The sequence below is a fragment of the Loxodonta africana genome, chromosome 20 (assembly GCF_030014295.1).
Source record: "Loxodonta africana isolate mLoxAfr1 chromosome 20, mLoxAfr1.hap2, whole genome shotgun sequence".
Taxonomy (NCBI): Eukaryota; Metazoa; Chordata; class Mammalia; order Proboscidea; family Elephantidae; genus Loxodonta; species Loxodonta africana.
This window is the reverse complement of record NC_087361.1, coordinates 73,664,818-73,692,271: the sequence shown is the minus strand read 5'-3', so window position 1 is coordinate 73,692,271 and position 27,454 is coordinate 73,664,818. Positions and strand designations below refer to the sequence as shown.

At 51.9% G+C, this 27,454-nt stretch overlaps 1 protein-coding gene across 12 annotated transcripts in view; it reads left to right on the top strand.

The window, feature by feature from the left end:
- The window catches only part of NAV1 (neuron navigator 1), a 326,822-nt gene that overhangs the window by 109,057 nt on the left and 190,311 nt on the right, over positions 1-27,454 (top strand). For 9 of the 12 annotated variants that reach the window (XM_064273406.1, XM_064273405.1, XM_064273402.1 and 6 more), the window contains exons 3-4: positions 1,544-1,647; positions 23,650-24,444. In XM_064273406.1, coding sequence (XP_064129476.1) covers positions 1,544-1,647; positions 23,650-24,444 — 899 coding nt within the window. The other 3 variants (XM_064273407.1, XM_064273408.1, XM_064273409.1) reach the window with 3 other exon arrangements.

Sequence of the window (27,454 nt, the reverse complement as noted above, 5' to 3'; positions counted from 1 at the left end):
TCAACAACTGACTCCACAGCACCTAACAGCAACAACACTACTTCTAATACTGGTCACTGTGCGCCTGCTGTGCTGAGCTCCTTACGTGTGTTACCTTACCCGAGAAACACTCGGTACACTCTACACAGAACCTCCCTTCTTCCGGGAGAGTGTCCTACTACCTTCTCACTAAATATGCTGCATCTTACTTCAAAACTCCAAGCCCACACTCATTGCTTTCAAGAAGCCCCAGCTCCAGTTGTTGTTTGTCCCCTTGGCACTTATGTACGTGGGCATCTAATTGACTGTAGTACATGGTGAGTGCCCCCATCCCGTGAGCTCTCCGCAGGAGAATGTTCCCACTGTCCCTGAGCACACTCCACCCCACCCATCCCCAGCACCCAGCCGAGGGGTCCACAGACACTCAGGGGCTCAACCGTGCCTCAGTGGCTTAGAAAGAGCTGTGCAGTCACAGCAAACAGGTCACACAGCCCTAGACTGTCAGACTGACCTGGCTCTGGAGGTCATCTATTCCACCTCCCGATGCAAGTGAGGCCAAGAGAGGGAAAGAGGTTTGCTCTAAGTTACATGGGGAGTTAGTGGCAGAGCTGAGCCCAAAGTCTCAACCATCTGGGTGTTTAGAAAAACGAAAGCTAGAGAGAGAGAAAGAAATCTTGGTGGCACAGGAGCCTCACAGGATCCTCTGGCCCTGCCCACCCCTCCCCAGGACCAGCCCATCAGACTCCCCTCCAGCCTGCACAGCCTCCCCCTCCCCCTTCAGCCAAGCTGCCAAAGGGTCCATTTAGCTGGAGACAGCAGGCGCAGGCGGATGGGTGGGCGGGCCAGCTCCAAGAGCCCAGGGTGATTGCCTATAATAAAAGCTCCCACGGCCTTTGTTCCTAAGACCAATTGCATGGTTGGGGCTGTGCTCAGAGGTTTGTGTGCAGTTGGGAGCTGGTGCCCAGAGACCTCACCCTTCCTTGCTGCTGCCACAACTGGCCCAGCAGGGACTTATCCCTCCAGGAGTCACTGTGACGCCAGATGAGCTCACCTTTTCACCCTCCCTGACCTCCTAGCTGCCTGAACTGTGGGAATGCCCAAGGAGGCCAGTGTGACCCCTGTGCAGCCAGGAATCATGATCTCAGCTGCCCAGGAACCTCTTCTCTGTGTGTAGGCACACGGCTGGACATACATGCACATCCTGAGGCCAGGGGTCATGGCAGGACAAAGGCCCAAGGGTCTGGAGTCACTGAGGGATCCTTCTGCCCTCTGTGGATGATCCCTCTTTGGGTGATGCATTGTTCCTAGGGATGAGAAGAACGCCAAGGAGTGACAGGCATCAGGCCTCCCGGTACCCTCGGGAGCTCCCGGCCTGGTCCAACTTTCCATAGCAGCCCTGCCGCCCACTGGAGTGCTTACACTCATCAGGAAGGGCCCAGCCAGAGAGGTGCAGGGCAGAAGCAGAGAGAATACCCAAGCTCACAGAGGGTTTTTAGTCTCATGGAGAGGCGTTGAGGCCAAGATAACCTCAACCATGAGTGACCACCGCTTCTCTCTTCCACAGGCTGCAGGCAGACCAGGAGCCTGGCCCTTTTCCCCAGAGCAGCTGGGCCCTCGATGGCTCCTCCAGCCCCACTGGTGGAATTGAGGAGAGCTTCTCCTGCATGGGTAAGTGCTTTGGGGGGAAGACATGCTCCTGGGGTTGGAGAACTGGGACTCTCCTCACTGCCCACATGGCCTCAGCCGAATGGGTCCAGCTCTTGACAATGAAACATCAACCTGTGAATTGCACGTTGAGTTTTTGCCATGCTTAACTCAACCCAAGGCTGGTTTGCCCAGTTCAGCAGCAATTTAGGATCAGGATAGGAAAAAGGCAAGTGGGTGCCGGGTTTGTCAGGCTGCAGTAGTTACTGAGGTCCTGACAGGGAGGTCGCATGCTAGGAAAGTGAGAGCCAAGAGCCAGGTTCCAAGCAAAGCTATGGTCACAATGCCAGGACCTGGGAACCACGGAGGCAGCCCAGAGCCATCTGGGTAACTCTGCCTGGTGACAGCTTCCTCTCCCAGGGCCACCTTCAACAGGCCACTCTCATGGGCGTCAGCTTCCCCGTGGCAGCCTGCAGTTGTGACATAGCACCTGGTGTGCTTAATGCTGTTAACTGAACCTCAGAAACCAGAATGTGAGATTGACCAAAAGACCTCTGAAACGAATACAGTAATATTCCTTAAGGGCAGAGACATTATCTTGTTCCCAGGTGTACCCTCAGCCCAGTCCATTACAGGTGCTCAGCCGGTATCTCTGAATGAATGAATGCGTGAGTGAGGGCCTGTATACCGTAGTTCAGGTCCTAAGTGGATCACATCCTAAACCCTCAGCAGGGTTTAGGGATGTATGTTGACTTTCTTGCAACATCAAAAAAAAATCTAGAGGGTAGCTGTGATCCACACCAGAGATACGAGATACCCCACACTTCAGAGAACGAGCTCTGCCCTGTGGGAATAAAGGACACTTGCCCCAAGAAAGTCACCAAACTTGCTTTTGGCAAACCTGAGACTCTCCAAAGAGTTTGTCTGCGGCTGGGGCTTAGAATGCAGCCCAGTGCTGATGTCGCTTTGACGCTGATGGTGTGCCATTCCTGCCTATTGCCTGCTAGACAGGTGGTCTGTGTCCCCCTCCACCTGCGAGCTGGGCCCTGGTGAGCCCTCTCAGGGCCTGGTCTGCAGTCATGATCTTAGAGCCACCTTGACCCTGCAAACTGTGCAGCAACCCTTGCTTGTCCATGGAAGCCTTGGTGGGGGCATGGGGTGGGGACTGGGTATTTTAACAAGCCATCTCCTCCCACAGTAAGTGTACACGCGGGGAACCAGGGCATGGCAGGAGACAAAAGAAAACCAAACTTTACTGGCACTGAAAACCCATCAAAATTAGCATGTGGTAACCAGGAAGCTATGTGGGGCTCTATTTTTACATTTGCAGTTTTGCTGGCGTAATGGCTTCCTTATGTGTCCGCCACATTGTTTGAGCCTAATGATCTCCACCTAGCCCGCGCTCGTTCGTAATTGTTATCCAATGGGTTGGTGGAAGAACTTTCACTTTTCACCTGTGCTGCAGACTGGCTTTAGAGGGATCCCTCAGACATGTCAGCTGGAAGACCACCCTCACCAGCTCCGTCTGAAAATGTCTGCAGATCACAGGTTGGGTTACCCTGTGGGGCACAGTGCCAGGGATCCTCTGGAGGTGGGTTTTGCATAGGGAAGCCAGGAACGCTAGCTTCCTCCAAGGCTCCTGGGGAAGAGGAGCAAGGTTCACAGTGCTGCCTCTGCTCTGGTACTAGCTTGTTGTCATGGTGATCCGTCTTTGCCAACCTCAACACCCAGCTCTTTGATGGGTGGGTGGGTGGGCCAAACGGGGAGAGAGATCTGGGATTTGCTTGTGTTTTGTGGGGGAGCCCTCACTCTTCTGAGCTTGAAGAAAACAGAGAAGAGAGGAGACAACTGAAGGATCCCATTTTATGCCCTTCTCCCTCACCTCCCCGAACTTCACCACTCAGGGCATGACATGACTCATTCATTCATTCATTCTTTCTTTCATTCAGTAAGCCATCAGTGGATGTTTACCTGGTGCCAAAAACCATGCTTGACACTGGAGTAAAAGATGACCAAGACTTTGTCCTCCCTTCAAGGAGTGCGTAGCCTATGTACTCCCTCCAGGGAGCCTTGCCTGCAGAATTTGTTGGTATCCCGGTAACCTACCCTTACAGGAGTTGATGAGGCAGTCCAGCCAGCCTGCCTCCCTCACCAGGCCCCACAGCATGGAGAGGTCACTGGGTTTGAAGTCCCCACTTTGTCAAAGAATGGGTGCCTTGGAGAGTACCATACCATATATTTCTTTTATATCATTCACAGCACCCAGCACAGTTGCTTCACGGTTATTGGTCACATTATTTCCATATTGGTTTAGAGATGACGGGAGACAGGTCTGCTTTTTTGAAGCTCAAACACCCTCTCTTCCTATCTGTAGGCTCATCTTGTTCCCACCACCTAGCACAGTGGTTTGGCGAATGAATGAATTGAGTGAGTGAGCAAATGAGCGAGGAATCCGAAGTAAGTGGCTGTGGAACTCATCTATCCTCTGCGAGCCTGTTTCTTGCCCTGCTGGCTAAGGAGGACCAACCAGGCTTTTTCTGCTTTCTTCCCGACTTGGGCCTCTCTGGCACCCAGGCTCACCACATCTGGGAAGGCAGGGTCCTTGAGGGGAGCAGAATGTTGAAGAACTTTCTCAGCCTTGCACTCCTTTCTTCTGTATTCTCTCTGGGAACAGAGTCCCAGTAAGGCTGACTGGTGTCTGTACCATGATGACTTGCCACCAAGCAGGAGTTTTGGGGATGGTCTTCGTGTGTCCCAAAGGCCACCCGCAACCAGCTTCTCCTGCTGCCTCTGCCCTGCAGCAAGTGCGAAGTGCCCAAGCCCATGGGTGTTTGGACACGTGCCCTGGCCCTCTGCTAGCCTACATGGCTCTGCTGGTTAGGGCCCAGGGCTGGTCCCCTCTGCTCACATACCCTTTGGTGGATGTCAGCACAAAGCAGCACACAGGCTGCCATCAGATCTTAATTTGGAAAGCCCAGGGCAGCCAGGGCTGACGTTAGCTTGTGCCCACATGTGTGAGGCCGTGTGCAGGAGGACTGGAAAGGTTGCCCCGAGGTTTATACAGATTCCTTAATTACTTCCACTTTGTGGCATGTTTGAGTGAGCACTAAGTGGACGCATAATGAAGGGATCTTGTCTCATCATAACATGTGTCACTGGGGAGCAAGCCAGAGCCTCCTCCCTGCCTTGTTTCTCTTGCAGGAGAGTGGATATATATATCATGTGGGAGGGACCCTGCCGAGTTTGGCCTGACGCTGGGGTGGTTTTGCTTTTCTTCGCCTTTCTTTTCCCTTGTTGTGTTGACTCCATCTTTAACTACATTCAAGTTTTTGTTTTTTTGTTTTTTATGTCTTGTAGATTTGGGAGCAGGGATAAAGTCTCCATTCCGAGAAAGCTTGCAAGCCTGGTCTGCCCTCAGCTAGGGCGGGAGGGAGGTGTGGTAACCATACTCTCTGGGAGAGTGTTTGTTCTGGGCCCTTCGGTAAGCTCTAGTGCTCCCTGTGTGGTGCAAAATGTTAATCTCTGGACGACTAGGCCAAAGGTTGGTGGTTAGGACCCTGTGTTAGTCATCTAGTGCTGCCATAACAGAAATACCACAAGTGGATGGCTTTAACAAAGAGAAATTTATTCTCTCACAGTCTAGTAGGTTACCAGTCTAAATTCAAGGCGTCAGCTCCAGGGGAAGCCTTTCTCTCTCTGTCAGCTCTGGAAGAAGGTCCTTGTCCTCAAACCTCCCCTGGTCGAGGAGCTTCTCAGGCACAGGGACCCCGGGTCCAAAGGACGCACTCTGCTCCTGGTGCTGCTTTCTTGGTGGTATGAAGTCCCCAACTCTCTGCTTGCTTCCCTTTCCTTTTATCTCTTGAGAGATAAAAGGTAGTGGAGGCTACACCCCAAGGAAACTCTCTTTTCTTGGATCAGGGAGGTGACCTGAGTAAGGGTGGTGTTATAATCCCACTCTAACCCTTGTTAACATAAAATTATAATCACAAAATGAAGGACAACCACAGAATACTGGGAATCATGGCCCAGCCAAATTGATAATATTTTGGGGGGACACAGTTCAATCCGTTACAGACCCATCTAGAGGTACCTTAGAAGAGAGGACTGGCGATCTGCTACCAAAAAGTCACCGCCTTGAAAACCCTATGGAACAGTTCTACTCTGCACACATGGGGTTGCCATGAGTTAGAACTGACTCGACAGCAACTATCAACAGCAACAATAGGTAGGCTTCAGCCCAGTGGTGCAAGCCCACAATGCCCTTCTGGGAGCTTCAGGCCAAATCCAAGTATCCTAGGACTACAGATGATTTGGAGTCGAAGAATATAGGAAATCAAAGCTCTAATGAGCCGTATAGACCACACAGATCTGACCTCATCTTGAATTGGAGAGAGATGAGGCTCAGAGACAAGTGACTTGCTCAAGATTGTATGGTTAGTTGGCAGGAGAATTGAAACTAAGACCACGGCTTTCTGACTCCCCAAACACTAGAACAACCAAACAGTGATAATGACCACCATTTTTGGAGCACTTACTATGTGCAGAGCACAGTGCTGTGTGCTTTGCATAAAGTCTTTCATGTCTGCCTTACACAACTCTGTGAAGGTGGTATTAGTACTCTGTGTTGTAGACGAGGAAACTCAGGCTCTGGGAGGTCATATAAGATAACTTGTCTGAGGATATACACCTAGGGGGCTGCACCAGGATTTGAACCCAGGCTTGTCAAAAGGTCATGTTCTTCTCTTGTTCTTTCCCTGTCTTCCTGTCCCTTGCCAGTACTCACTGTGTTAATTGCATACTGGTCAGGCTCATCACTTCTGCCAAGTGGTGGGGAAGGAAACCTGCTGGCATCTCCCTTCACCTGGGGAGGCCCCAGGACATCACTGGCATCTCTGCCACTCCAAACCGGTGTCATTTCATGCCGAGTTCACACCACCGTGTTCTCTGCCCTCTGGGGACTTCTGGGCTAAGATGAGCCTGATACCCCAGCCATCCGTGGAGAGAGGACATGCAGACTATTGACTAGAAAACACAGAACAAGGTCAGGGACAGATGGTATTAGCTCTATTTTCAGGGCTCCAGTAGGGTCAGTGCCCTGTGGGGCAAAGGGGGCTTGGGAGAGTTCAGGGATCCCGGGGAGCCTTGTTTCGGTAAACAGAGTAACCATCCAGGACCAAATAGACGTCCAGGAGCTGGGGTGGGAGGAGATTATAATACTCGTAGCAGCAGCTGATTCTTACTGATGGTTTTTTCTGAACCAGGCATTGTCATTTTTGTTGATGTGTGCCATCGAGTTGATTCCAACTCATAGCAACCCTATAGGACAGAGCAGAACTGCCCTATAGGGTTTCCTAGGCTGTAAATCTTTATGGGAGCAGATCACCAGGTCTTTTCTTTTGCAGAACCACTGGTAGATTCAAACTGCTGACCTTTTGCGACCAGGGCTCCTGGCATTGTCATAAACACCTTTAATCCTTCTAACAACCATACAAGGGTTAACACCTAACTCCCTAGCTTTTTCATCACAACTTTGTCACTTGCTAGCTGTGCAGCCTTGGGCAAGTTACTTAATCTCTCTGTGTCTCTGTTTTCTTGGTTGTAAAATTGGGGGTGATAATAGTACCTTCCTCATAGAGTTTTGTGAGGATTCAGTACACCAATACAGGTAAAATGCTTAGAAGAGAATTCGACAGATATTAACTGCTTAATACCTGTTTGGCGTTATTTGTTATTGAGGGGAGGATATTATCTTAGCCTCCCCCTACCCGCATGCTTTACAAATGAGGAAACTGGTGCAAAGGGGTTGAGTGACTTGTCCACGGCGGTCCAGCCAGGATTTGAACCAGGCAGCAGGTCTCTAGAGCCCACGCTCTTAGCGCTGCCCTCACTGGAGGTGACGATGCCTCAGGAAGGCCGGGAGGGGCAGTGGGCTGATGAGCACGCAGAGCCTGGCCCTGGGAGCGGCTGTGAAGCAAAAGGCCAGAGAAGTGAGGTCATCCGAGGTACCCTGCTGGGGGGTCTGAAATAGAAACTAGAGGGGTCTGGGTTCGATTTCTTAGGAGGAAGGAAGGGGGAGGGAGGAGACTGAGTGCCTTCTCCTCATGACACTGTTTGGCTGGGATTGGGAGTGATTTGCCTCCAGGCAGTGAAAGGGACCCAGTGGGAGCCATTTAATGGAGTGTCAAAAATAGCAGAGGCTGGGCAGCCTGGAGCGCCCTCCCCCGCTACCACCCTGGCCCAGACCTTCCCCAGACTGCTCGCACTCTACAAGGCATGTGAGTTGCTCTGCGTGGTATTTGCAATTGCATGTGCTCAAAATAAAACAATACATAGGCTTAGCAAGGTCTAGCTTCCCTGTGTCCTGCTTCCTGCAGAGAAAACCAGGGCCTTTGCATTGCCCAACTCCAGAGGGCGTTCATATCCATTCGCCAAATATTTATGAAATGCTTACTCTATGCCAGGCCACCACCTCTGTGGCGACTCGCATGTTGTTATGGCGCCAGAAGCTATGCCACTAGGATCTCAAATACCAGCAGCACCCATGGTGGACAGGTTTCAGTGGAGCTTCTAGACTACAACAGACTAGGAAGAAAGGCCTGGTAGTCTACTTCCAAAAGTTGTTGTTGTTGTGAGGTGCCGTGGAGTCAGTTTGGACTCATAGCGACCCTGTGCACAACAGAACAAAATACTGCCTGGTGCTATGCCGTCTTCACAGTTGTTGCTGTGCTTGAGCTCATTGTTGCAGCCATTCTGTCAATCCATCTCGTTGAGGGTCTTCCTCTTTTTCACTGACCCTCTACTTTATCTACCATGATGTCCTTCTCCAGGGACTGATCCCTCCTGATAACATGTCCAAAGTATGTGAGATGTAGTCTCGCCACCCTTGCTTCTAAGGAGCATTCTGGTTGTACTTCCAAGCAGATTTGTTTGCCCTTTTGGCAGCCCATGGTATATTCAGTATTCTTCACCAACATCACAATTCGAAGGCATCAGCTCTTCCTCGGTCTTTCTCATTCACTGTCCAGCTTTCGCACGCATATGAAGCGATTGAAAACACCATGGCTTGGGTCAGACATACCTTAGTCCTCAAGGTAACATCTCTGCTTTTGAATACTTTAAAGAGGTCTTTGGCAGTAGATTTGCGCAATGCAAGGCATCTTTTGATTTCTCGACTGCTGCTTCCGTGGGTGTTGATGGTGAATCCACGTAAAATGAAATGCTTGAACAACCTCAATCTTTTCTCCGTTTATCATGATGTTGCTTAATGGTCCAGTTATGAGGATTTTTGTTTTCTTTATGTTAATGTGTAATCCATACTGAAGGCTGTGGTCTTTTATCTTCATCAGTAAGTGCTTCAAGTTCTTTTCACTTTCAGCGAACAAGATTGTGTCACCTGGATAACACAAAAATTCACCAACAAAAACCCTATATCGTTGGATATAGTGCTGGAAGACAAGCCCTCTAGGTTAGAAGTCACCACACAGTAGTGGCAACAATGAACTCAAACATACATGGTCATGAAGATGGTTCAGGACCAGGCAGTGTTTTGCTCTGTTATCGATGGGGTCGCCATGGGTCAGAGCTGACTCCATGGCAGCTAACAGCAATGTGCCAGGTACTGTTTTAGGGGCTTGGGGCATATCAGCAGACAAAGCAGGCAAAGGCCCTGCCCTTGTGGGGCTTGTGTTGCATTCTGGAGCTGTGTGGTTGTACACGATCTACATGGTCACTGTCTTAATTATCTAGTGCTGCTATAACCAAAATACCACAAATGGATAGCTTTAAGGAACAGAAATTTATTTTCTCACAATTCAGGAGGCTAGAAATATGAATTCAGGGTGCCGCTCTAGAGGAAGGCTTTCTCTCTCTGTTGGCTCTGGGGGAAAATCCTTGTCTCCGCAGCTTCTGTTTCCTGGTTCCTTGGAGATCTCCATATGCCTTGGCATCCCTCTTCCCCACTAGGCTTGCTGAATCTGCTCCTTTTATATCTTGTAAGGGACTGACTCAAGACACACCCTACACTAATCCTGCTCATTAACATAACAAAGACAGCTCATTCCCAAAAGGAATTATAACCACAGGCTTAGAGGTTAGGGTTTACAACACATATTTTTTGGGAACACAAGCCAATCCATAACAGCTACTCTGGAGAAACCTCAGCCCTGGGATCTGTCTTCCACCCGAAAGGGCATGGGTAGAGATCTGGCCTCGTAACACCCTCAGGATTGCAAGCAACAGCGGTCTGTGGGCCACCCTCCTTCTCCCTGAGTCTTCAGTGCTGGGAGAGATGAGGTGGAGGAGGGAGGTGATAAACTGCCCACCTGGGTTTCTTGGGCGATTGTCCCCCATACCACATAACTACCTGTCTGTCCTGGACCCAGCTTCCTCCTAGCAGGCTTTTGGGTATGAAAACTCCAACCTGAGATAATCTGTTTCAGCTCACATTTCTAAGAAATCTCGGCCCCTTCTTTAGTTCTCTGGGTGCACATAGGCCATGGAAAGGCCCTGAGGTTAAGGATACATACAAGGAGGAGGCCTTGGTAATAGGAACCTCTCCAGATCGGACTACCCTATTCATCATCTGGGGTAGTTTTCCAGGGAGCCGTGGGGCAGCTAGAAGTTTCAGTGGCAGGAGGCAGGAGGTACCTAGACTATTTGCTGAACTTCTGCCACTGGCCTCCCTACTCCTGTGGCCAATCCAGGGAAGCCTCATCTCAAGTGCGGCCCTGAAGACCAGGTTCCCAGGTCTTCGCCCTATTCCCTGGGCAAAGGTTGGCCAAAAACCATAAAGCCAAACTAGTTGCTATCGAGTCGATTCCAACTCATAGCAGCCCCATGTGTGCAGTGTAGAACTGCTCCTTAGGGTTCTCAATGGGAGCCCTGATGGCGCAGTGGTAAGCACTCGGCAGCTAACGGAAAGGTCGGTGGTTCGAACCCACCAAGCACTCTGTGGAAAGATGTGGCTGTCTGCTTCGGTAATGATTATAACCCTGGAAGCCTTATGGGGCAATTCTACTCTGCCCTATGGGTTCACCATAAGTCCGATTAGACTTGACAGCAGGGTTTGGTTTAGTTTTTGGTGACCTTCTGAAAGCAGATCGCCAGTCCTTTCTTCCAAGGTGCCATTAGGTGGGTTTGAACTACCAACCTTTTGGTTCGTGGCGGAGTGCTTAACCCATTGCGCTATCTAGCGACTCCAAAGTTTGGCCAGCCCTCCTCCAAACTTTTGAAATAGGGTCTTCCCTCGTCCCCAGTCTTGGGAAGGTCCAGAGCAGGTGGACATCCTGCACCAGGCCTCACCTCAAAAAGTGCTGTCTCCAAAGCCAGTCGCCTTCAAGGCTGTGGTCCCTCCCTCCAGCACCGGGGAATGGACAGAAACTAGAGCACAGCAGCCCACACCCCCCACCCTTTACCCTGCCCCCCGTCCCGTGGTAAGAGGATTAGGGTCTGCCGCTGAGAAACCGGCCCGAGAAGGCTGCCCAGCAGGGCTGACACAGAAGGTGCTCTGCGGAGAGGCAGTTGAAGAGGTTAAGGTGACACAGACACAATACCCATGAAGATTAAGTGTCAAGAATTACCCCCGGTCACGATATTCCTTGTCCATCTGAGTCCTTTAAGAGGTGGAAGGAATCAAAAACTGGCCTTCCTGTGTGTGACTCCAGGGTGGTGGGAGTCCCGCGCATCAGAGGGAGCTGAAGATAATTAAAGGGGTTGGGACACAGGAAGGGTCAGCAAGTGTGGGGCCATCCATCCCAGAGTGGACGAAGCTTAGGAGGGAGGGGAACACAGAGAAACGCTTAGCTGTCTCTGCTCTCAAGAAAATCATTCTACCTCCACAGATGGCCAGAGAAGAGATGAGTGTGTTCTGCCTCATGGCACGATTGAGGCCAGGCAGGTAGGAGAATGTCCCAAGCAGGTGGAGAGCTTAGCCTTTTTGGCAGTGCAGGGTGAACAGCCCTGTGTTCACATAAAGATTGGCACAGTCCAGGGGCAGGAGCTGATCTAGTGAGCCCACTGCAACCTTCCTGCTGAAGAATTGGGTTTCCGTGGAGGCAGGAGGAAGCGCAGAGGTGGTAAGCTCCTCATGATGACATCCAGTGGTGTGAAAGACTGTGTTCACATCAGGGCCTTGAAACTCCCACCCATCACACCAATGAATATTCTTAGCATTTGCAGAGAAGTTTTTATATGCCAAGTAATTGCCAGTGATTATTCTATTAAAATTCACTGAAATATGAATCCATGGCATTCCTCTGTTAAGTTTAATGCCTCATTTAAAAACCTAACAAAAACTACAATAAAACACAAGGTGCCAGCTGAGAAAATGAGTGCAGCCAGGAAATGGGAGCGTCATTCTCTCCAGGGTAGGAAGAAGGCCAGTTTCATTTAAATCGGGTGTTTCTGGCTGGGCTGGTTGAGGTTAAGGTGGGTAAAGGTTTTTCCTGACCCTTAAAGTTGTCTTTAACTTTTTGACCTTGAAGACCTCTTTAAGGATCTGATTAACATTACAAAATGTCTCCCCAGACAAATGGACAGGCAATATTTGGCTTGTAATTTGATGGGAGGTTTTGTGGACCTGCTAGAATCCAACCTGTGAACACAGAGTAAGACGTTCTGCTCTGGGGTGTTGATGGCGCCACTGGGTTGGCAAGACAACCTCAGGTTTGGGCCTTGTGTTTTTCCTCATCAGGTTTTTGGGTTTACCTGGCCCACCATAGTGGGGCAGTAGAATTTATCACAAATGGGCCAGCTCTGCCCTAAGGCAGGACATTGAATAAGATTATTTTTGAGGTCCTGCTTAGTATTGTGATTCACTGGCCTTAAAACAACCAGCTCTGCGTAGATAGTCAGGTTTGGCTCTAGGTTGGTCCACACCAAAGGATAGTACACACACAGCAGTATGCATGTCTTCATCCAGCACGTGGACACGGCCACAGCTCACACTTCGCCCTCTTCTTGCCTGCCTGGAGGCCCCCCTCGCATGCCTGCAGTTGCCATGACAACAGATTGGGCCCGTCCTGATCTTAGAGGGATGTACCTGGGTAGGGTAGAGCTTGTCTGGGGTCCAGTGTGTAATGGACACCCCGATTGGTAGGTATGGGACAGTTGCCATGGCAACATATAAGCCAAGCACATATGGAAAACTTCTGGACTTCTTATCCGGGGCTCTTTATTAGCCTGAGGAGGAGGAGGATCTGATTTTAAGTGAGTACAGGTTCAAACAGAACACCTGATTAGGTCTGTTCTTCCTGCCTTTCCCTTCAGCCACTCTAGCTGTGAGCCCATGAGCAGAGGGGTGGTGACGCTCCACCCTGTCACCACTTCACTCCCACCTACGTTTTTACATGACCAGCTGAAGTGCACAGAATGTAGGCATTTGCCTAAGGCCACAGGACAGGTCAAGAAAAGAACCCAGGACGCTCAGACTTGAGAACTGTTGTTGTTGGTAGGTACTGTTGAGTTTATTTTCGACTCATAGTGACCCAATGTGACAGAGTAGAACTGCCCCATAGAGTTTTCTAGGCTGTAATCTTTCTAGGAACACATTGCCAGCTCTTTCTCCCAAGGAGCTGCTGGGTGGGTACAAACCACCAGCCTTTCAGTTAGCAGCCCAGAACTTAACTGTTGTACCACCAGGGAAGTCCTCTAGGGGTCCTGGACTTGTTGGGACTTCCAGGTACACTGGAAGTAACCAGGAGCCCAGGGAGGAGGCTGTGGGGATGAGCTATGAAGGGACTGCCCAGAGGATTAACCCTCCACCCCATCCCCATTCCCAGGATTATGTGGGCAGACCCCAAGTACTGGGCACTTGGTTTACAGGGAGCTCTTCAGCAGCACAACAGGAGAGGCGGGACCCTTCTCCCATGCCCTGTACCTTCTCCAGGACCTGGCTTTCCTTTCTCTGTCAGGTCCTCAAAGTTTCCTGCTGGGGGGGTTTCCCTCGTCTTGGGATCACGTATGCAGCTGCATGGTAACAGCATGATGCTACGAGAAGACGTGGGTTCTTATTCCACCAGCAGCCTGCTGTGTGATCTTGGGGAAGTGTGTTTCTCTGTAAAATGGAGATAACGCATATGACATGTCTAAGAGGGTCCCTAGCAATAGTAAGTTCTTAGTAACTGTTAGATCCCCTGCCCTTAAGTTCAGCAAGCCCTTACTAGGTATCCTGTGCAGAAGGCCTTACAATTTAGCTGGAGAGGGAAGATATCTCCCTAGGATATAACTAGGCAGAATGTGACTACATGCTCCCCTGACTACAATCAGTGGGCAGGAAAGGTAAAAATCAGTGCGGCCCAGGGTAGTCAGGGAAGGCTTCCCAGAGAAGGTGGCCCTGAAGCTGGGCCTTGACAGGTGAACTGGACTTGAATTTGTATAAGAGAAGACATTCCAGGAGAAGGGCAAGGCAAAGCAAAGGTGAAAGGGTAGAATTAGGTTGGGAAAAGTGAGCAGGTAGGAGAGCATTGGAGGGCAAGGTTACCAGGCAGGTGAAGGTCTTGAGTGCTGGGTGGTGGTCAGCCAGATACCAGAAGGTAGAGAAAAATCCTTTCCTGGGAGGCTGTCCAGGCCACTGAGTCAGAGATCTGCTCTCCTGTGGGAGATTGTGGAGCTCTCGGCTTTCAAAGAAGGAAGGCCTAACACTTGGAGGTCCTGGGCCCCACTTCTCCAAAAGAAGAGGAGGAGGAACCCAGTGCTTTGCTGCGCACCTCCTGGGCCCCTGTAAGGACCAACGGGGTCACGAGGAGGAAGAGAGGTTCCATGCTGTAGCCGAAGGGTCAGGACACTTGGTAGAACAAGGAACAGCAGCCCAGCCCTCATTCTATCTCTCTAGCCCTGGACTTCCCAGTGCTGGGGCAGCTGAAAAAACCCATGGGTGAAGAAGGGGCCAGTCCTTGGGGCTCCAGCTCCTGCCCTCCTCTGCCAGATCTGATGTAGGCCTTCCCAGTTGTCCCTCAGCCACTGCTCCTACAACCTCTGGGAGCTACACAGCCCAGAGCACTCTGCCTCTGAAGGGGGGGACCTGTGGCCCTTCACAGCCTTGGGGAGCCCCAGCCTCCAGCTGGGGACACTGGGCTTCAGACTCTAGTCCTCTTCTTGGTGTGATTAGAGATGACTTGCTTGCCTTCTCAGGGCCTGGTATCTGCCCCTCCCCATTCACACAACGAGTAGGCTCATTCCTGCTCCATCCCGGCCCTGCTGGCTGCAGAGGCTCAAGAGAAGATGTGTCCCGCCAGCTGTGAGTTCCGAGGAATGAGGGTTGTAGCTTAGGACTTCTTGGCATTTCCACCCAGAAGCTCTCCCTAGACAGTGGGGCCAGAGGGCAGACAGCCTGAAGCCCTAGCCCCTGCCTCCACTCCCAGCCTTCAGTTTGCTGAGCCTTATTTTCCTTAGCAGGACAGACAGCAAATCTCTCCTAAACCCACACACTTGACCTTGGGCTCCCCTAAAATCCCCAAGTCCTGAGCTCAGAGAGCCTCTTGGAACCAGTGAGGCTGAACCAAGGCCCCCTGGAATCAACAGAAATGTCTCAACTACCAAAGCCTAGCAAAGCAAAGGTGGCAGTTGGCCTGGAGGCTGGGTAAGCAAGTAGATCGGTCTGGATGAGGCCCTGGAGATACAAGCAAGCTGGAACATCCATGTTGAACCATCGTGTCCATTGTCCCTTTTTCTTCTGGGGGTAGGAGTGGAGGGTGGGGCTGAAGTTCTAGCTGGGGACTGCCACATGTGCCAGGGACTCTGGGCTGTGAGGAAACATTACCTACTCTTGCCCATGTCTCCCAAGGGTGTGGCAAAAGAGTCCCCATGTCCCTGAGCAGAGCAGAGCAGAGATGTGGGGACAGGAGAGGGTGTGAACCATGATAGGCCCCACAGCCCCACAGCTCATTCCCCCAAGGAGCAGGGAGAGATTAGGCTGGACTCCCTCTGGCCCAGAGCTGGGAGGGAAGAGGGAAGACTTTATTGGGACACCATCCCAGAAGCCTGGCTCCCATTCCAGCACACCAGCTGCACCATCTCTTGCCATGGGGTATTGAGAGGTCACTGCTGTTTACGATCCCCCACACATCTGTTCTGAGTCACGCATTCATTCATTTAATCAGTCGTCATTCAACAAATATTTTTGAGAGCCCACTATGTGCATAAAACTATGATGGGTTAGGGAGGAAAAGTTCATAATCCCTGACCCCTGGGAGAGCAAGTCTGATAAGAGGAGAGACAATTCTTGTCCTCAGGAAATGCCTAGTTGGATGACACCATAGTAAAACTCTTCAATAGACCAATCAAAGATGGATGCTTGGGAAACACAGATGAGCGAATAATGAATGATGGCTACAGATGTTAGGGAAGTGGTTGCAATAAACTGAGTGGGAAGAGTCAGGGAAGGACAAGTCAGGAGGTACCTTGTGATCCCAGGGAGGGCAGGGAGAATAAACAAAAAAAAAAAAAAAAAAAACCCGTTGCCGTCGAGTCGATTCCAACTCATAGTGACAGTATAGGACAGAGTAGAACTGCCCCCATAGAGTTTCCAGGGAGCACCTGGTGGATGAGAACTGCCAGCCTTTTGGTTAGCAGCTGTAGCACGTAACCACCATGTCACCAGGGTTTCCAGCAGGGAGAACAGAAGATTCTTAATCTTTTTCCAGAGCCGGCTCCTTCTGAAGTCTTTTTTTTTTTTTTTTTTAATAATATTTATTGTGCTTTAAGTGAAAGTTTACAAATCAAGTCAGTCTGTCACATATAAGCTTATATACACCTTACTCCATACTCCCGCTTACTCTCCCCCTAATGAGTCACCCCGCTCCCTCCTTCCAGTCTCTCCTTTCGTGACCATTTTGCCAGTTTCTAACCCTCTCTACCCTCCTATCTCCCCTCCAGACAGGAGATGCCAACACAGTCTCAAGTGTCCACCTGATACAAGTAGCTCACTCTTTGTCAGCATCTCTCTCCAACCCATTGTCCAGTCCCTTCCATGTCTGATGATTTGTCTTCGGGAATGGTTCCTGTCCTGGGCTAACAGAAGGTTTGGGGACCATGACTGCCGGGATTCTTCTAGTCTCAGTCAGACCATTAAGTCTGGTCTTTTTATGAGAATTTGGGGTCTGCATCCCACTGTTCTCCTGCTCCCTCAGGAGTTCTCTGTTGTGCTCCTTGTCAGGGCAGTCATCGGTTGTGGCCGGGCACCATCTAGTTCTTCTGGTCTCAGGATGATGTAAGTCTCTAGTTCATGTGGCCCTTTCTGTCTCTTGGGCTCATAGTTATCGTGTGACCTTGGTGTTCTTCATTCTTCTTTGATCCAAGTGGGTTGAGACCAATTGATGCATCTTAGATGGCCGCTTGTTAGCATTTAAGACCCCAGACGCCACATTTCAAAGTGGGATGCAGAATGTTTTCATAATAGAATTATTTTGCCAATTGTGAAGTCTTTCTTATCTTGATTGATGGCAACTCCATTCTTACAGTTGTCCAGGCCAGACTCCTTGAGGATACTCTTATTTATTTATTTTAATAAATAAATTATTTATTTTTATTGTTGTAAAAATATGCACAACACAACATTTGCCAATTCAACATTTTTCAGGTGTACAGTTTAGGGGTATCAGTCATATTAATCCTATTGAGCAAACATCGCCCATAATCCTTGCCAAATTCTTGAGGATATTCTTGATTCCTCTTTTCCCACACACCCATGTCTGGTCTATCAGCAAATTCTGTTGGCTTCAGATTATATTCAGAGGCTGACCACTTCCCATTACCACCACAGTCACCACCCAGATCCAAGCTGCCACCATTTCTCCCCTGGATTACTTAACTGCTTCCTCCCATGATCCCAACCATCTGTTCTCCACACAGCAGACCCTTTCGAAAATGAAGTCAGGTCAGGTCACTCCTCTGCTCCAAACTGTCAATGGCTTCCATCTCACTCAGAGTAAAAGCCTAAAAAAAAAAAAAAAAAAAGTCCTTACAGTGACCTAAAATCTCTCCATGCCCTGGGCTGCCCTACATCTCTGACCTTGTTGCCTGTCGCTCTTCCCTGCATCCATTCCTCTCCACCCGTGTCGATCCTCGCTGCTTCTCAAACATGCCAGGCACAGTCTCCCAGGTCTTTGCTCTGACCGTGCCCTCTCCCAGGGAAGCTCTTCCCACAGATACCCACGTAGAGTGCTCCCTCTCTTCCTTCCATCTTTACACACACGTCATCTTCTCAGGGAAGCCTTCTTTGGCCACCATATCAAAAATTCAGCCCCTACCCTGGATATTTCACATTCTACTTCCTGCTTTATTTTTTCTCCTTAGTACTTTTCAAAGGAGCCCTGGTGGTATGATGGCTAAGCACTGGGCTGCTAACTGAAAGATTGGTGGTTCAAACCCACCCAAGTCGCTGCTCCACGGGAGAAAGACCTGGCAATCTGCTTTTATGAAGATTAAAGCCTTGGAAACCCTATGGGGCAGTTCTACTCTGTCACATGGGGTCAATATGAGTCGAAATTGACTTGATGCCGCCTAACAACAAAAATAGCAGCACTTTTTAGTAGCTTTTATCAAGTTTATTGTCTTATTAAACTTTTATCAAGTTTATTATCTGTCCCTCCCATTAGAAAAGTTCTGTAAGGACAAGGATTTTTTCTTCTTCTTTTTTTATTGTGCTTTAAGTGAAAGTTTACAATTCAAGTCAGTTTCTCATACAAAAACTTATACACACATTGTTATGTGACCCTCATTGCTCTCCTTACAATGTGACAGCACACTCTTCTTCACCCTGTATTACCCATGTCCATTCAACCAGCTCCTGTCCCCCTCCGCCTTCTCATCTCACCTCCAGACAGGAGCCGCCCACAGAGTCTCAAGTGTCTACTTGAGCTAAGAAGCACACTCCTCACCAGTATCATTTGATGTCTTATAGTCCAGTCTAATCTTTGTAAGGACAAGGATTTTTATCTGTTTTATTCTCTACCATTTCTCCCAGCACCTACTATACTTGGCATATAGAAGGCACTGAACAAGGGGAGCAATGAGGAGCTGGCTGTCTGGCTGCAGACAAGACTCTGCACACAGGCACCAGCTATTTCAGCAGCTGCTAGCCTGGGCTTGGGCACGTGGTGGGTGCTCAGGAAGTCACTGCAGATAGGTGCAATGACATGGGGAGAGGAGGACAGAAAGAAGTGAGAAGCAATGGCTGGTGGGCTCAACATGCTTAGGGAGGTGATGAAAAGACCTCATCAGAGGGGCCTGAGCTGGGAAAACTTAGAGCTGCTTGTCACTCAGTTGGGTTGGTGACAGTGCCGCCCCTGGCCCAGGGTGGGTGGGCTAGGTTTGCAGAGCCGTGTGACTAGGTTCCTGGTCCTTGCTCTTCAGATCCTGACTGTGGGCACAGAAATCAGGAAAATCCTTCCCTCTTCCTTTCTCTGCCCTTAGCCTGGGAGGGAGCCAAGTGTGGACTCACCTGCCTACTATCCTCTGGCTCAGGCCCCCCCTTGTCCCAATGTCATCTTTCAAGGTCAACAGAGTGGGTGTAGCCTAGCCCTCCTTCCCATGTCTTTTCTCTTCCACTGCCAACTCTGCTGTCCTAACCCAATCCAAACAGGCACAGCCCTCAGACCCCCCAGAGCCAGCCCAAATATTCAGCCACAGGGGCCCGAGAATGTAAAATCACACAGCATTCCTTTCCTTGGCTGTATGCCTATGTCTTCATTCCTCACATTGCTTTAAGTTATCAGCGAACAGATGCAGTCAAATCACTCACGCCTTCCCTGTCCTGGAAACTGCCAGTGCCTTGGGAGAGAGGAGAGAGAAGAGTCAGGTGAGAAGTCAGCCTTTGGGGAGCTAGGGTGGGGACTTTCATGATTCCAAACCAGTCCCTTTCCCCTCCTCTCCTTTAGAAATTGGCAGGATCCTGGCCCCTTAGACAGGTCACTGACATGTCCTCAGTGGACGGTTCACAGCCTGTGTGGGGGCGGGGGGGGTGGCAGAGTGGGAGGGCTCAGTGCCAAGTTTGGGGATGGTGTGACAGGGCAGGTCCCTCTGTCTTTAGGAGTGGAGAAAACATTCTGCACATATTGGCTTTATCGACTGATGCTAGAATGGCTGTTGCCACGGCAGCAGAACACTCCCACTGCAGTAGAGGATGGTGGGAAATTCAGGGGATGTGAAAGGAATCAAAAAAGAGCCAGATAGTGAAAGAGGTTGCATTAGGCAGCTTTGGGAAAGTTCTAGATTGCCAAGATGACTATTAAAAGGAACTACCACATGGCCATGGCAAGACCCTTTAAAGGATGACAGGGGGAAGGAGCAGCGGTGGTATGGACCAGGGGAGCTCAGCACTAAGTTAACTCATGAGTCCAGTGGTCCATCTCACACTCTGACAAGTGGTGTTTCACGTGGGGGGTGGAGTGTGGGGCACGAGTTTTAGAAGGTGTGGAGGGGAGCTACTGCCCCTCTTCCTGACATCCGTCTCTTCTTGAAGCAAGCAGAACGTCAGGAGCTGTTTACTGAAGACAGGGAGAGGACTTGCAATTTGGGGAATTGGGTATCCCTGGAGAGGAGGCACAGAGGAGCAAAGAGGGAAAAAGAGAGGGGGAGGGACCAGGCTGAAACTCAGGAACAAAGGAGGAGGCAGGAAGATAACCAGGATAGAAGGAAGATTAGGTCCCTGGGGCAGTGGGCAGCAGTGATGTGAAGTGCAGGTGTACAGAGCTAAAAGTGGAGTAAGTTTCATGGCAACCGTAAAGACGAATTTGAGAGGCACCAACCTGCAGATCTAGATACCAGAGACAAGAAGCCAAATTAACCCGGGGGAGAAAGCACCTAGCTTTGCCCACAGCAGTACACACTGGGCAGACTGGACAGCACTGGAAATAATGTTTTCCAGCCAGGATAGTAACCAGTTAATTTTTTCTTGTTTGCTAAGATGGAGATGAATTTAATGTGGGAACAGACAATTGGGTTAGACAACAAGCAAGAACTATTAAAACCTGGCATATCAGAGAACAGGTATCCCTAGCATCTCAAATTGCCATTTTTAGGAAAGGTAAGGTTCCATGTGATTGGATTAGGTGTATCTTGTGCAGATTAGCAAGTGGCCTCAGAGCAAGGAGAACTTTAGAAGTGATAGTTTGTGACTTCATTATATCCGGCCTGTGGGATGGAGGAGGAAGGGTATGGTCATGCTCACCCAAAGATTTGGCACCAGTGGTTGGGCTTGACCTCTACCTGGAGCTTGGATCTCAGAGTTTGGGCATAAACATGTGTGCTGGGAAAGAAAGTCCCATGACTGGCCTCGTTCTTTGGAAGTTGACTGTGTCTTGGCCAAGTTCTGGCATGTTCTAGATAACAAGTAATTCCATTTAACCAGTTCCTTATTGCTTGTTATTCCCTATCTGGAATTGAATGCCCTGGTTCCATCCATGAGTTTCCTAAATGTTGTACACAAGCCCTCATGGCCAATGTGCACTGTGCCCTCTGGTAAACTTTTGCACCCAACCGCTCCCCTCCCCTCCTTTAAGACAATGCCTCCGCTGGGCATGGGTGAATATGAACAACCTCCTGCTTCCTGCTCACCCCGTCTGAAGGCTTCCCTTATTTACAACACACCATATTTCAGGAAGCCTTTTAGATTTCCTCCACCTATTCTCCTGCGTGCCCACATGATCTCTTACTCCTACATTCATATGTATTCATACCTACTAAGTGCTGGACTCTGGGGTTACAGCAGTGAATGAGCTAGCCAGGATCGCTGCTCTCCAGGGTTCACAGTCTCCCTCTTGTCACTCCTGTGATTAGTATACATACACCTGTGTCTTTCTACCTGTGATGACGAATGTATTGATATGTGTGACATCGCTTTTTCACAGGGACAGGGTTATTCTTTTCCCAGGTCTTGTATTGTCTGTCTTATATCCCTTGCCAGACACTGAGTTCCTTGAGGGCAGAATCTCCATCTTTCTCTGTATCTCTGAGATCTAGCCAAGGGTCTATGCTTCTTACCAAGCATCCCTCTGCCTGAGAACTCTGTATTCTCAGTACTGTGGTAATCATAACCTCTCTGCTCTGATCCTTGCAGATTTTATGGTATCTCAACCCAGCTCTGTAATTGTGAAAGGCAAAGAGTTCTGGGGATACCAGCAAGATCCGAGTCATGCAGGGTACAGACTCAGTGTACAGCATTCAGGCCTTCAGATCTGCTTAACCAACACAGTTGCAGGACCTGCTCCATGTGAGATGCTGAGGCATTCAGGCACGGGGCACCGGAAGAGCTCCTGGGCTGCTGGGGGAAATAGACACTTACGCAAATACCTCTCACACTAGGCAGGCTGTGATGATTAGCACCAGGAGAGTGGGTGAACCACAGGGCTCTTCAGATTCTAGGAGGAAGGGGCTTGGGGGTGGGGTGGGGGTGCAGAGGCTGGAGAGATGGAGGTTGGGGATGGGATGGGGGGATAATCTGATGGTTAGCACCTTCTGGCAGAGCTCTTAGGTTCTAGAACTCCCACTGTGTGGCTCCATGTGGGGCATGCCCAGAGCAAGCTTTGCTTTCAGAGACATCCTTTCACTTTCCCTTATGCCCACCTCCTAGCCTGAGAGTCTCTTGCTCAGACAACCTGGTCCTGACTCATGAGACCATAGGAGGATGGGCATGTTGCCCTCTGAGGGGCAGCCCTAGGCAAGCTGCTGCCTTCTTCCTCTGTCTCTTGCCCTCATCCACCCCATCCCTCTTCCCTGTACGCTGTGTTGGAGCAGAAAGAGAGAGGGGCTAGGGAAATGTTTTTTTTAAATTGCTCTGCACCTCCACTTTGGCACTGGCAGCAAAGGACCTGTATTAAACCTCCTCCTGATTCCCTAGGTTCGATACATCCTCTACAGTTCCAAAACCCTTTTACCTATGAATCCGGTGTTATAACCACTCTAAGAGAAGACAGAGATCAAGAGGGGTTAAATGACTTTGACAAGGTCATGCAGTCAATTAGAGTGGGAATCCAGTTTCCTGATCCCAAGATTTAATCCTTTCCACTGCTGCTGTCAGCCCCCTCCCCAGTCTGCCCTGGGCCCTGTCACCCCAAACCACCCTGTCCTACCCCAGCCCCTACCCCGGGGCACAGGAGGGCACCGTTGTGCCTCAGAGATTGAAGCAAGGTGGGCCTGGTTGGTTCCTGGGGAGAAGCCTTCGATGGTTTGGGGTACATGGGGAACCAGGAATCTGGATATTACTTCCCCACTCTTCTCCCAGTATCCCTCCCCACACCCCCACGGATCCACTCTCCCTCGGCATCGTGAGCCTCCTTCTCTCAGTCGGGTTTACCCGCACCCCCAAATCTCCTCAACAGACCCTTCCACTCGGACGCGGCAGGAGACCACCCCTGCTCTCCGGGAACCCGCCCCCTACCTCTTCGCAGAAAGCGGGGAGAAAAATTGGTCTATCCTTTCTCTCCCCTCTACTCCCCTGTCTTCCTCCCCTTGAGCTCTGCTCAAAGATACCTCCCCCTCCCGAGCCAGAAATAGACACGCGCTCTGTCTCCCCTACCTCCCTCCCTCCGTTCGCGCACACTCCTCCCCTCCTCCGTTCGCTCCCCGGTCCCCTCCTCTCCTTCGTCGGCTCGGAGCTGCAGCCTGCAGTCTTTACTTGAGCTGGCGGGCCGAGTGCGACGAGGGCGCTGCCCGGTGGGGCACAACCCGCGGGACCGACAGGCGGGCAGGCCGGACCCGGGAGCCGGAGCACCCTCCGGCGCCGGCCGAGCCGCGGGGCCTCTATTCTTCTTTTGATGGTTTAATTTTAATTTGTATTTTTCCCCGCCCGCCCCTTTTCCTCCGTCCCCGCCCCATCTCGCCACTATTTCCTTGCTCTTTCCTTTCCCCACGCTTTTTTCCTCGCGTTTCTTTCCTCTGGGTCCTCGCCTTGCCTCCCTCTCTCTTCCCTTGCTCCCTCCCCCTTCCTCTCCCCTTCTTCCCCGGTTTCTTCCGTCCTTTCTCTCCCCCTCTGCTCCCCGCCTCCTCCTTCTCCCCGCGCCCCCGCCCCATTCCCCCCCCCCCCCCGCCCAGTGCCTGCAGACGCGCGGATCTTCCATGCGCTCCTTGAGGGCAGAATGCTGGGCAGCAGCGTCAAGACCGTGCAGCCTGAGGTGGAGCTGAGCGGCGGCGGCGACGAGGGCGCAGACGAAACGCGGGGCGCGGGCAGGAAGGCGGCCGCGGACGGCAGAGGCATGCTCCCCAAGCGCGCCAAGGCGCCCGGCGGTGGTGGCGGCATGGCCAAGGCCAGCGCGGCTGAGCTGAAGGTCTTCAAGTCGGGCAGCGTGGACGGTCGTGGCCCCGGCGGGCCGCCGGCCTCCAACCTGCGCAAGCAGAAGTCGCTCACCAACCTCTCATTCCTCACGGACTCTGAGAAAAAGCTGCAGCTCTATGAGCCTGAGTGGAGCGACGATATGGCCAAGGCGCCCAAGGGTTTGGGCAAGGCGGGGCCCAAGGGCCGTGAGGCTCCGCTCATGTCCAAGACTCTGTCCAAGTCGGAGCACTCGCTCTTCCAGGCCAAGGGCAGCCCGGCGAGCAGCGCCAAGACCCCTCTCGCACCGCTTGCGCCCAGCCTGGGAAAGCCGAGCCGCATTCCGCGCGGCCCCTACGCTGAGGTCAAGCCGCTCAGCAAGGCTCCCGAGGCGGCTGTGAGCGACGATGGCAAGTCGGACGATGAGCTGCTCTCCAGCAAGGCCAAAGCACAGAAGGGTTCCGGGCCAGTGCCCGCCGCAAAGGGCCAGGAGGAGCGCGCCTACCTCAAGGTGGACCCGGAGCTCGTGGTGACCGTGCTGGGCGACCTGGAGCAGCTGCTCTTCAGTCAGATGCTGGGTAAGTCCTGCTGCCCCGCCCCACTCCGCCCCTAGCTTTGCCCCGGGCCAGCTGCAGGGGAAGGTGTGGGGGAAGCGCAGCCCCCTACCTGGGTCCTTGGTACTCCCCTGATCACGGGTAGCGTTCTAGGGGGCATTGTGCCCAGATGTGTAGGGCTGGCCCACCTCCAGATGAGCATGGCTTAAGTGCGCTTCCTGAAAAATGACATCAGGCTAGAACTCTGGTCTTGCTAGCCCTGAAGTGAGGCTGGACAATGGAATGAGATCGTAGGTTTTCAGAAATGGAGCCATTGGCCTCCTCGAATTTTAAAGCCCAGAATTCTAACATGTCAAAAACCTGGAATTGATGGAGACCTCAGTTGTGATGTGGTCTGTTCTCAGCCAGAGAGCACCCAGCATTGCTAGGGGAGCGCCCAGTGAGAGGCCCGGATCTAGAGGACAGGTGTGGGGAGCGCGAATGTGAGGGCTGGCTGGCCCTGGAGCAGAGCTGATGCTCCCCTTCCTCTCTGGATCCCCGATGGGAGCACGAGTCGGATTTCCTGGGTGTGGGAGTTCTGGCAAGGGGAAGCATCTGGGGCCAGGGGGCGGCGGGCAGCCAGCTGCGCGCATCTGGATGTGCGTCCTAGACTTCGCACCGGCTCTGGCCCCAACCCCTAGCCCCTAGGTCTTTTAGGGCAGGTGGAAAGGTCTGGGCTTTCACGCGGAGACTCTCGTTTGACCGAGAAGCTTTTGCCCTTTGGCTAATGGGAGCCGAGCCGGCGGGAAGGGAGGAACAAAGCTCGCTCAGGCGGAGGAAGCGCAGAGAGCTGTTCCATTGTTGTCCGAGCCTGAAGAGTCTATACAGAAAAACCCGGAGCGGGCCCCGGAACGGCGCTTGCTTTCGCGGGAGAGCTTCTGCCCTCAGAGAGGAATAGATTGGGGATGTGCTGGGCGCACGGCTGCCGAGCCTCGGGAACCGGCATGAGTCGTGCCGGGACCACGGGAGGACGGCGGCGAGGCCTGGAGCCCGGGCGGGGCGCCTTGGCGTCCCCGACTTGTTGCGGTGGCAGGGATGTGGGTCCTTCAGCGCCGGCCCAGGGACCCGAGCTTCCCCCGCACCGGGTAGGCGGCCCGCCTGGCTGGGGGCTGGGAAGGGGCGTGTCCGTGCGCGTGTGAAGGGGCGGGCCCTACGCGGGCTGTGGTCCTAGTGACCCGCACTGCGAAGTGGGGCGGCGTGGGGGTGGAATTGAGGGGGCTCGCCTGGCAGCCCTGGAGAATGCGGAGTTGAAGGAACCCGGTTCCGCCTGCGCGATTTTCCCAGGGCCCCAGACTCCGGTGTGGACCAGGATGTGGGTGTCTTGACCGGGGCAAGGATTTGGATATTCGGAGAAGGGATTCTCCTGTAGAAGACACAGATGGGCTTTGCAGGGGCCATGAGGAGAATGGAGAAGTGCGAAGAAGGGAAGAGCCCTTCCTGAAGGCCCTGTCACCTCAGGGAAAAGTGGGGATTGGGGCGGAGGGATGCAGAGGTGACCAGGCAGTCTCACTTTCCAAATGGAGTATGTCGCCCCTTGCCGAGTGCCCTGCTCTCAAGGAGCTTACGTTCTAATCGGGTGAAACAGACATAAAGCAAGATAGAAATAAAATAATTCCAGACACTGGTGAGCGCTGTGGAGAAAATGAAAGGGAACCATGTGATAGAGAGGGACTGGAAAGGGGAGGCCTGCTTTGGCCCCTCTGAGGAGGTGATAATTGAATTGTGGCTGAGGGATGAGGAGGCACCAAGCAGGCTGGTGAAGCACATTCCCTGAGGAACTGAGAGGAGGGTGGGGGTGGTACTGGGAAGAAGAAGGCCTGGTCTGTCTGACTTGGGGAGGAGGAGGGAGTGTCAGGGGCACGATCTCATTTTCAATGTCAGGGCTTTACCTGCTTGTGACCACTTACCTGATATGGGCCCTTCCCAGACCTGGAAGCCCCAGCAATGCCCCAGGACCTGGCTTCCTTGTTGAAGCCCTTTTGGTCACTTCTCAAGGGCAGCAATCACAAAAACTCTGACAAGTAGTCCTGGAGCTGGTTGGAGAGAGGGGAGGACCAACAAGGGGAGGGAGAGGCTAAGCCTGGGTTCCTCACTCTGCTCAGCAGTTGTCACTTCTCAAAGCAGGCTCACCCTGGAGCCTCTTCACACCCTTGAAGATGAGGATGGAACACCTCTCCCTACTTTGCAGTTGGGGAAATGCAGGGTCAAAAGGATTGAGGACCTAAAAGTCATCTATGGGTTGATGGTGGAAGGGAGAGTCTTCATTTGTCTCCTGATTCCTGAGTCACAGCTTTTTCTACAAGACCTGATTGGAGGGAGGGAAGGATTAGATGATGAAGAAGGAGTCTACCAAGACAAGTGTTTGCTTGACAAAGGCTACTGCACCGCCCTGATGACCCCACAAGAGAGGCTGAGGAGCTTAGCTCTCTGGTAGGGGGAGAGGGATAAGAAGTCAGGCAAACTTGCTGGGAGGACCCAGGGTGGGAGAGAAGGGGGTTCAGGCCCTAGGTGGGCAGTGCTTGGCATCACATGATGGCAGAGAGTGGAGTGGAGGGGAGAGCTGGTGAAGGTGGAGGTAGAGGTGGATGGTAGACTCGCGGTGGCACTGATCAGTCCCCTGGGGCCCATGAAGGTGTTCCAGGTGTCAGGGCAGGACCTCAGTGGAGACCCAGCCGGGTGGCCTCTAGGGAGAAGAATGGCTGCCTTGGCATCTCAGGATGGTGCCTAAAGACACAGGGTATTTGTTGCCCACGTGTGAGGCTCAGAATCCAGTTACACTAACTCCCTGGTACCATCCCAGGCCCAAGAAGCTGCCAGACCCAATCTCCAAGGGGGTGGGGAGAGCAAGTCCCAAATAAGAGCATTTCTGGAGTAAAAGAGAAGAGATGAAACCTGATCGTCCCCTTCCTAGAAATCAGCTGGGGCCCAGATGGCCTAGGCGGGCTCCCTGCCCCTTTGCTCACCTTGGAAACTGCCAGCTAGCTAGGGTCCCACT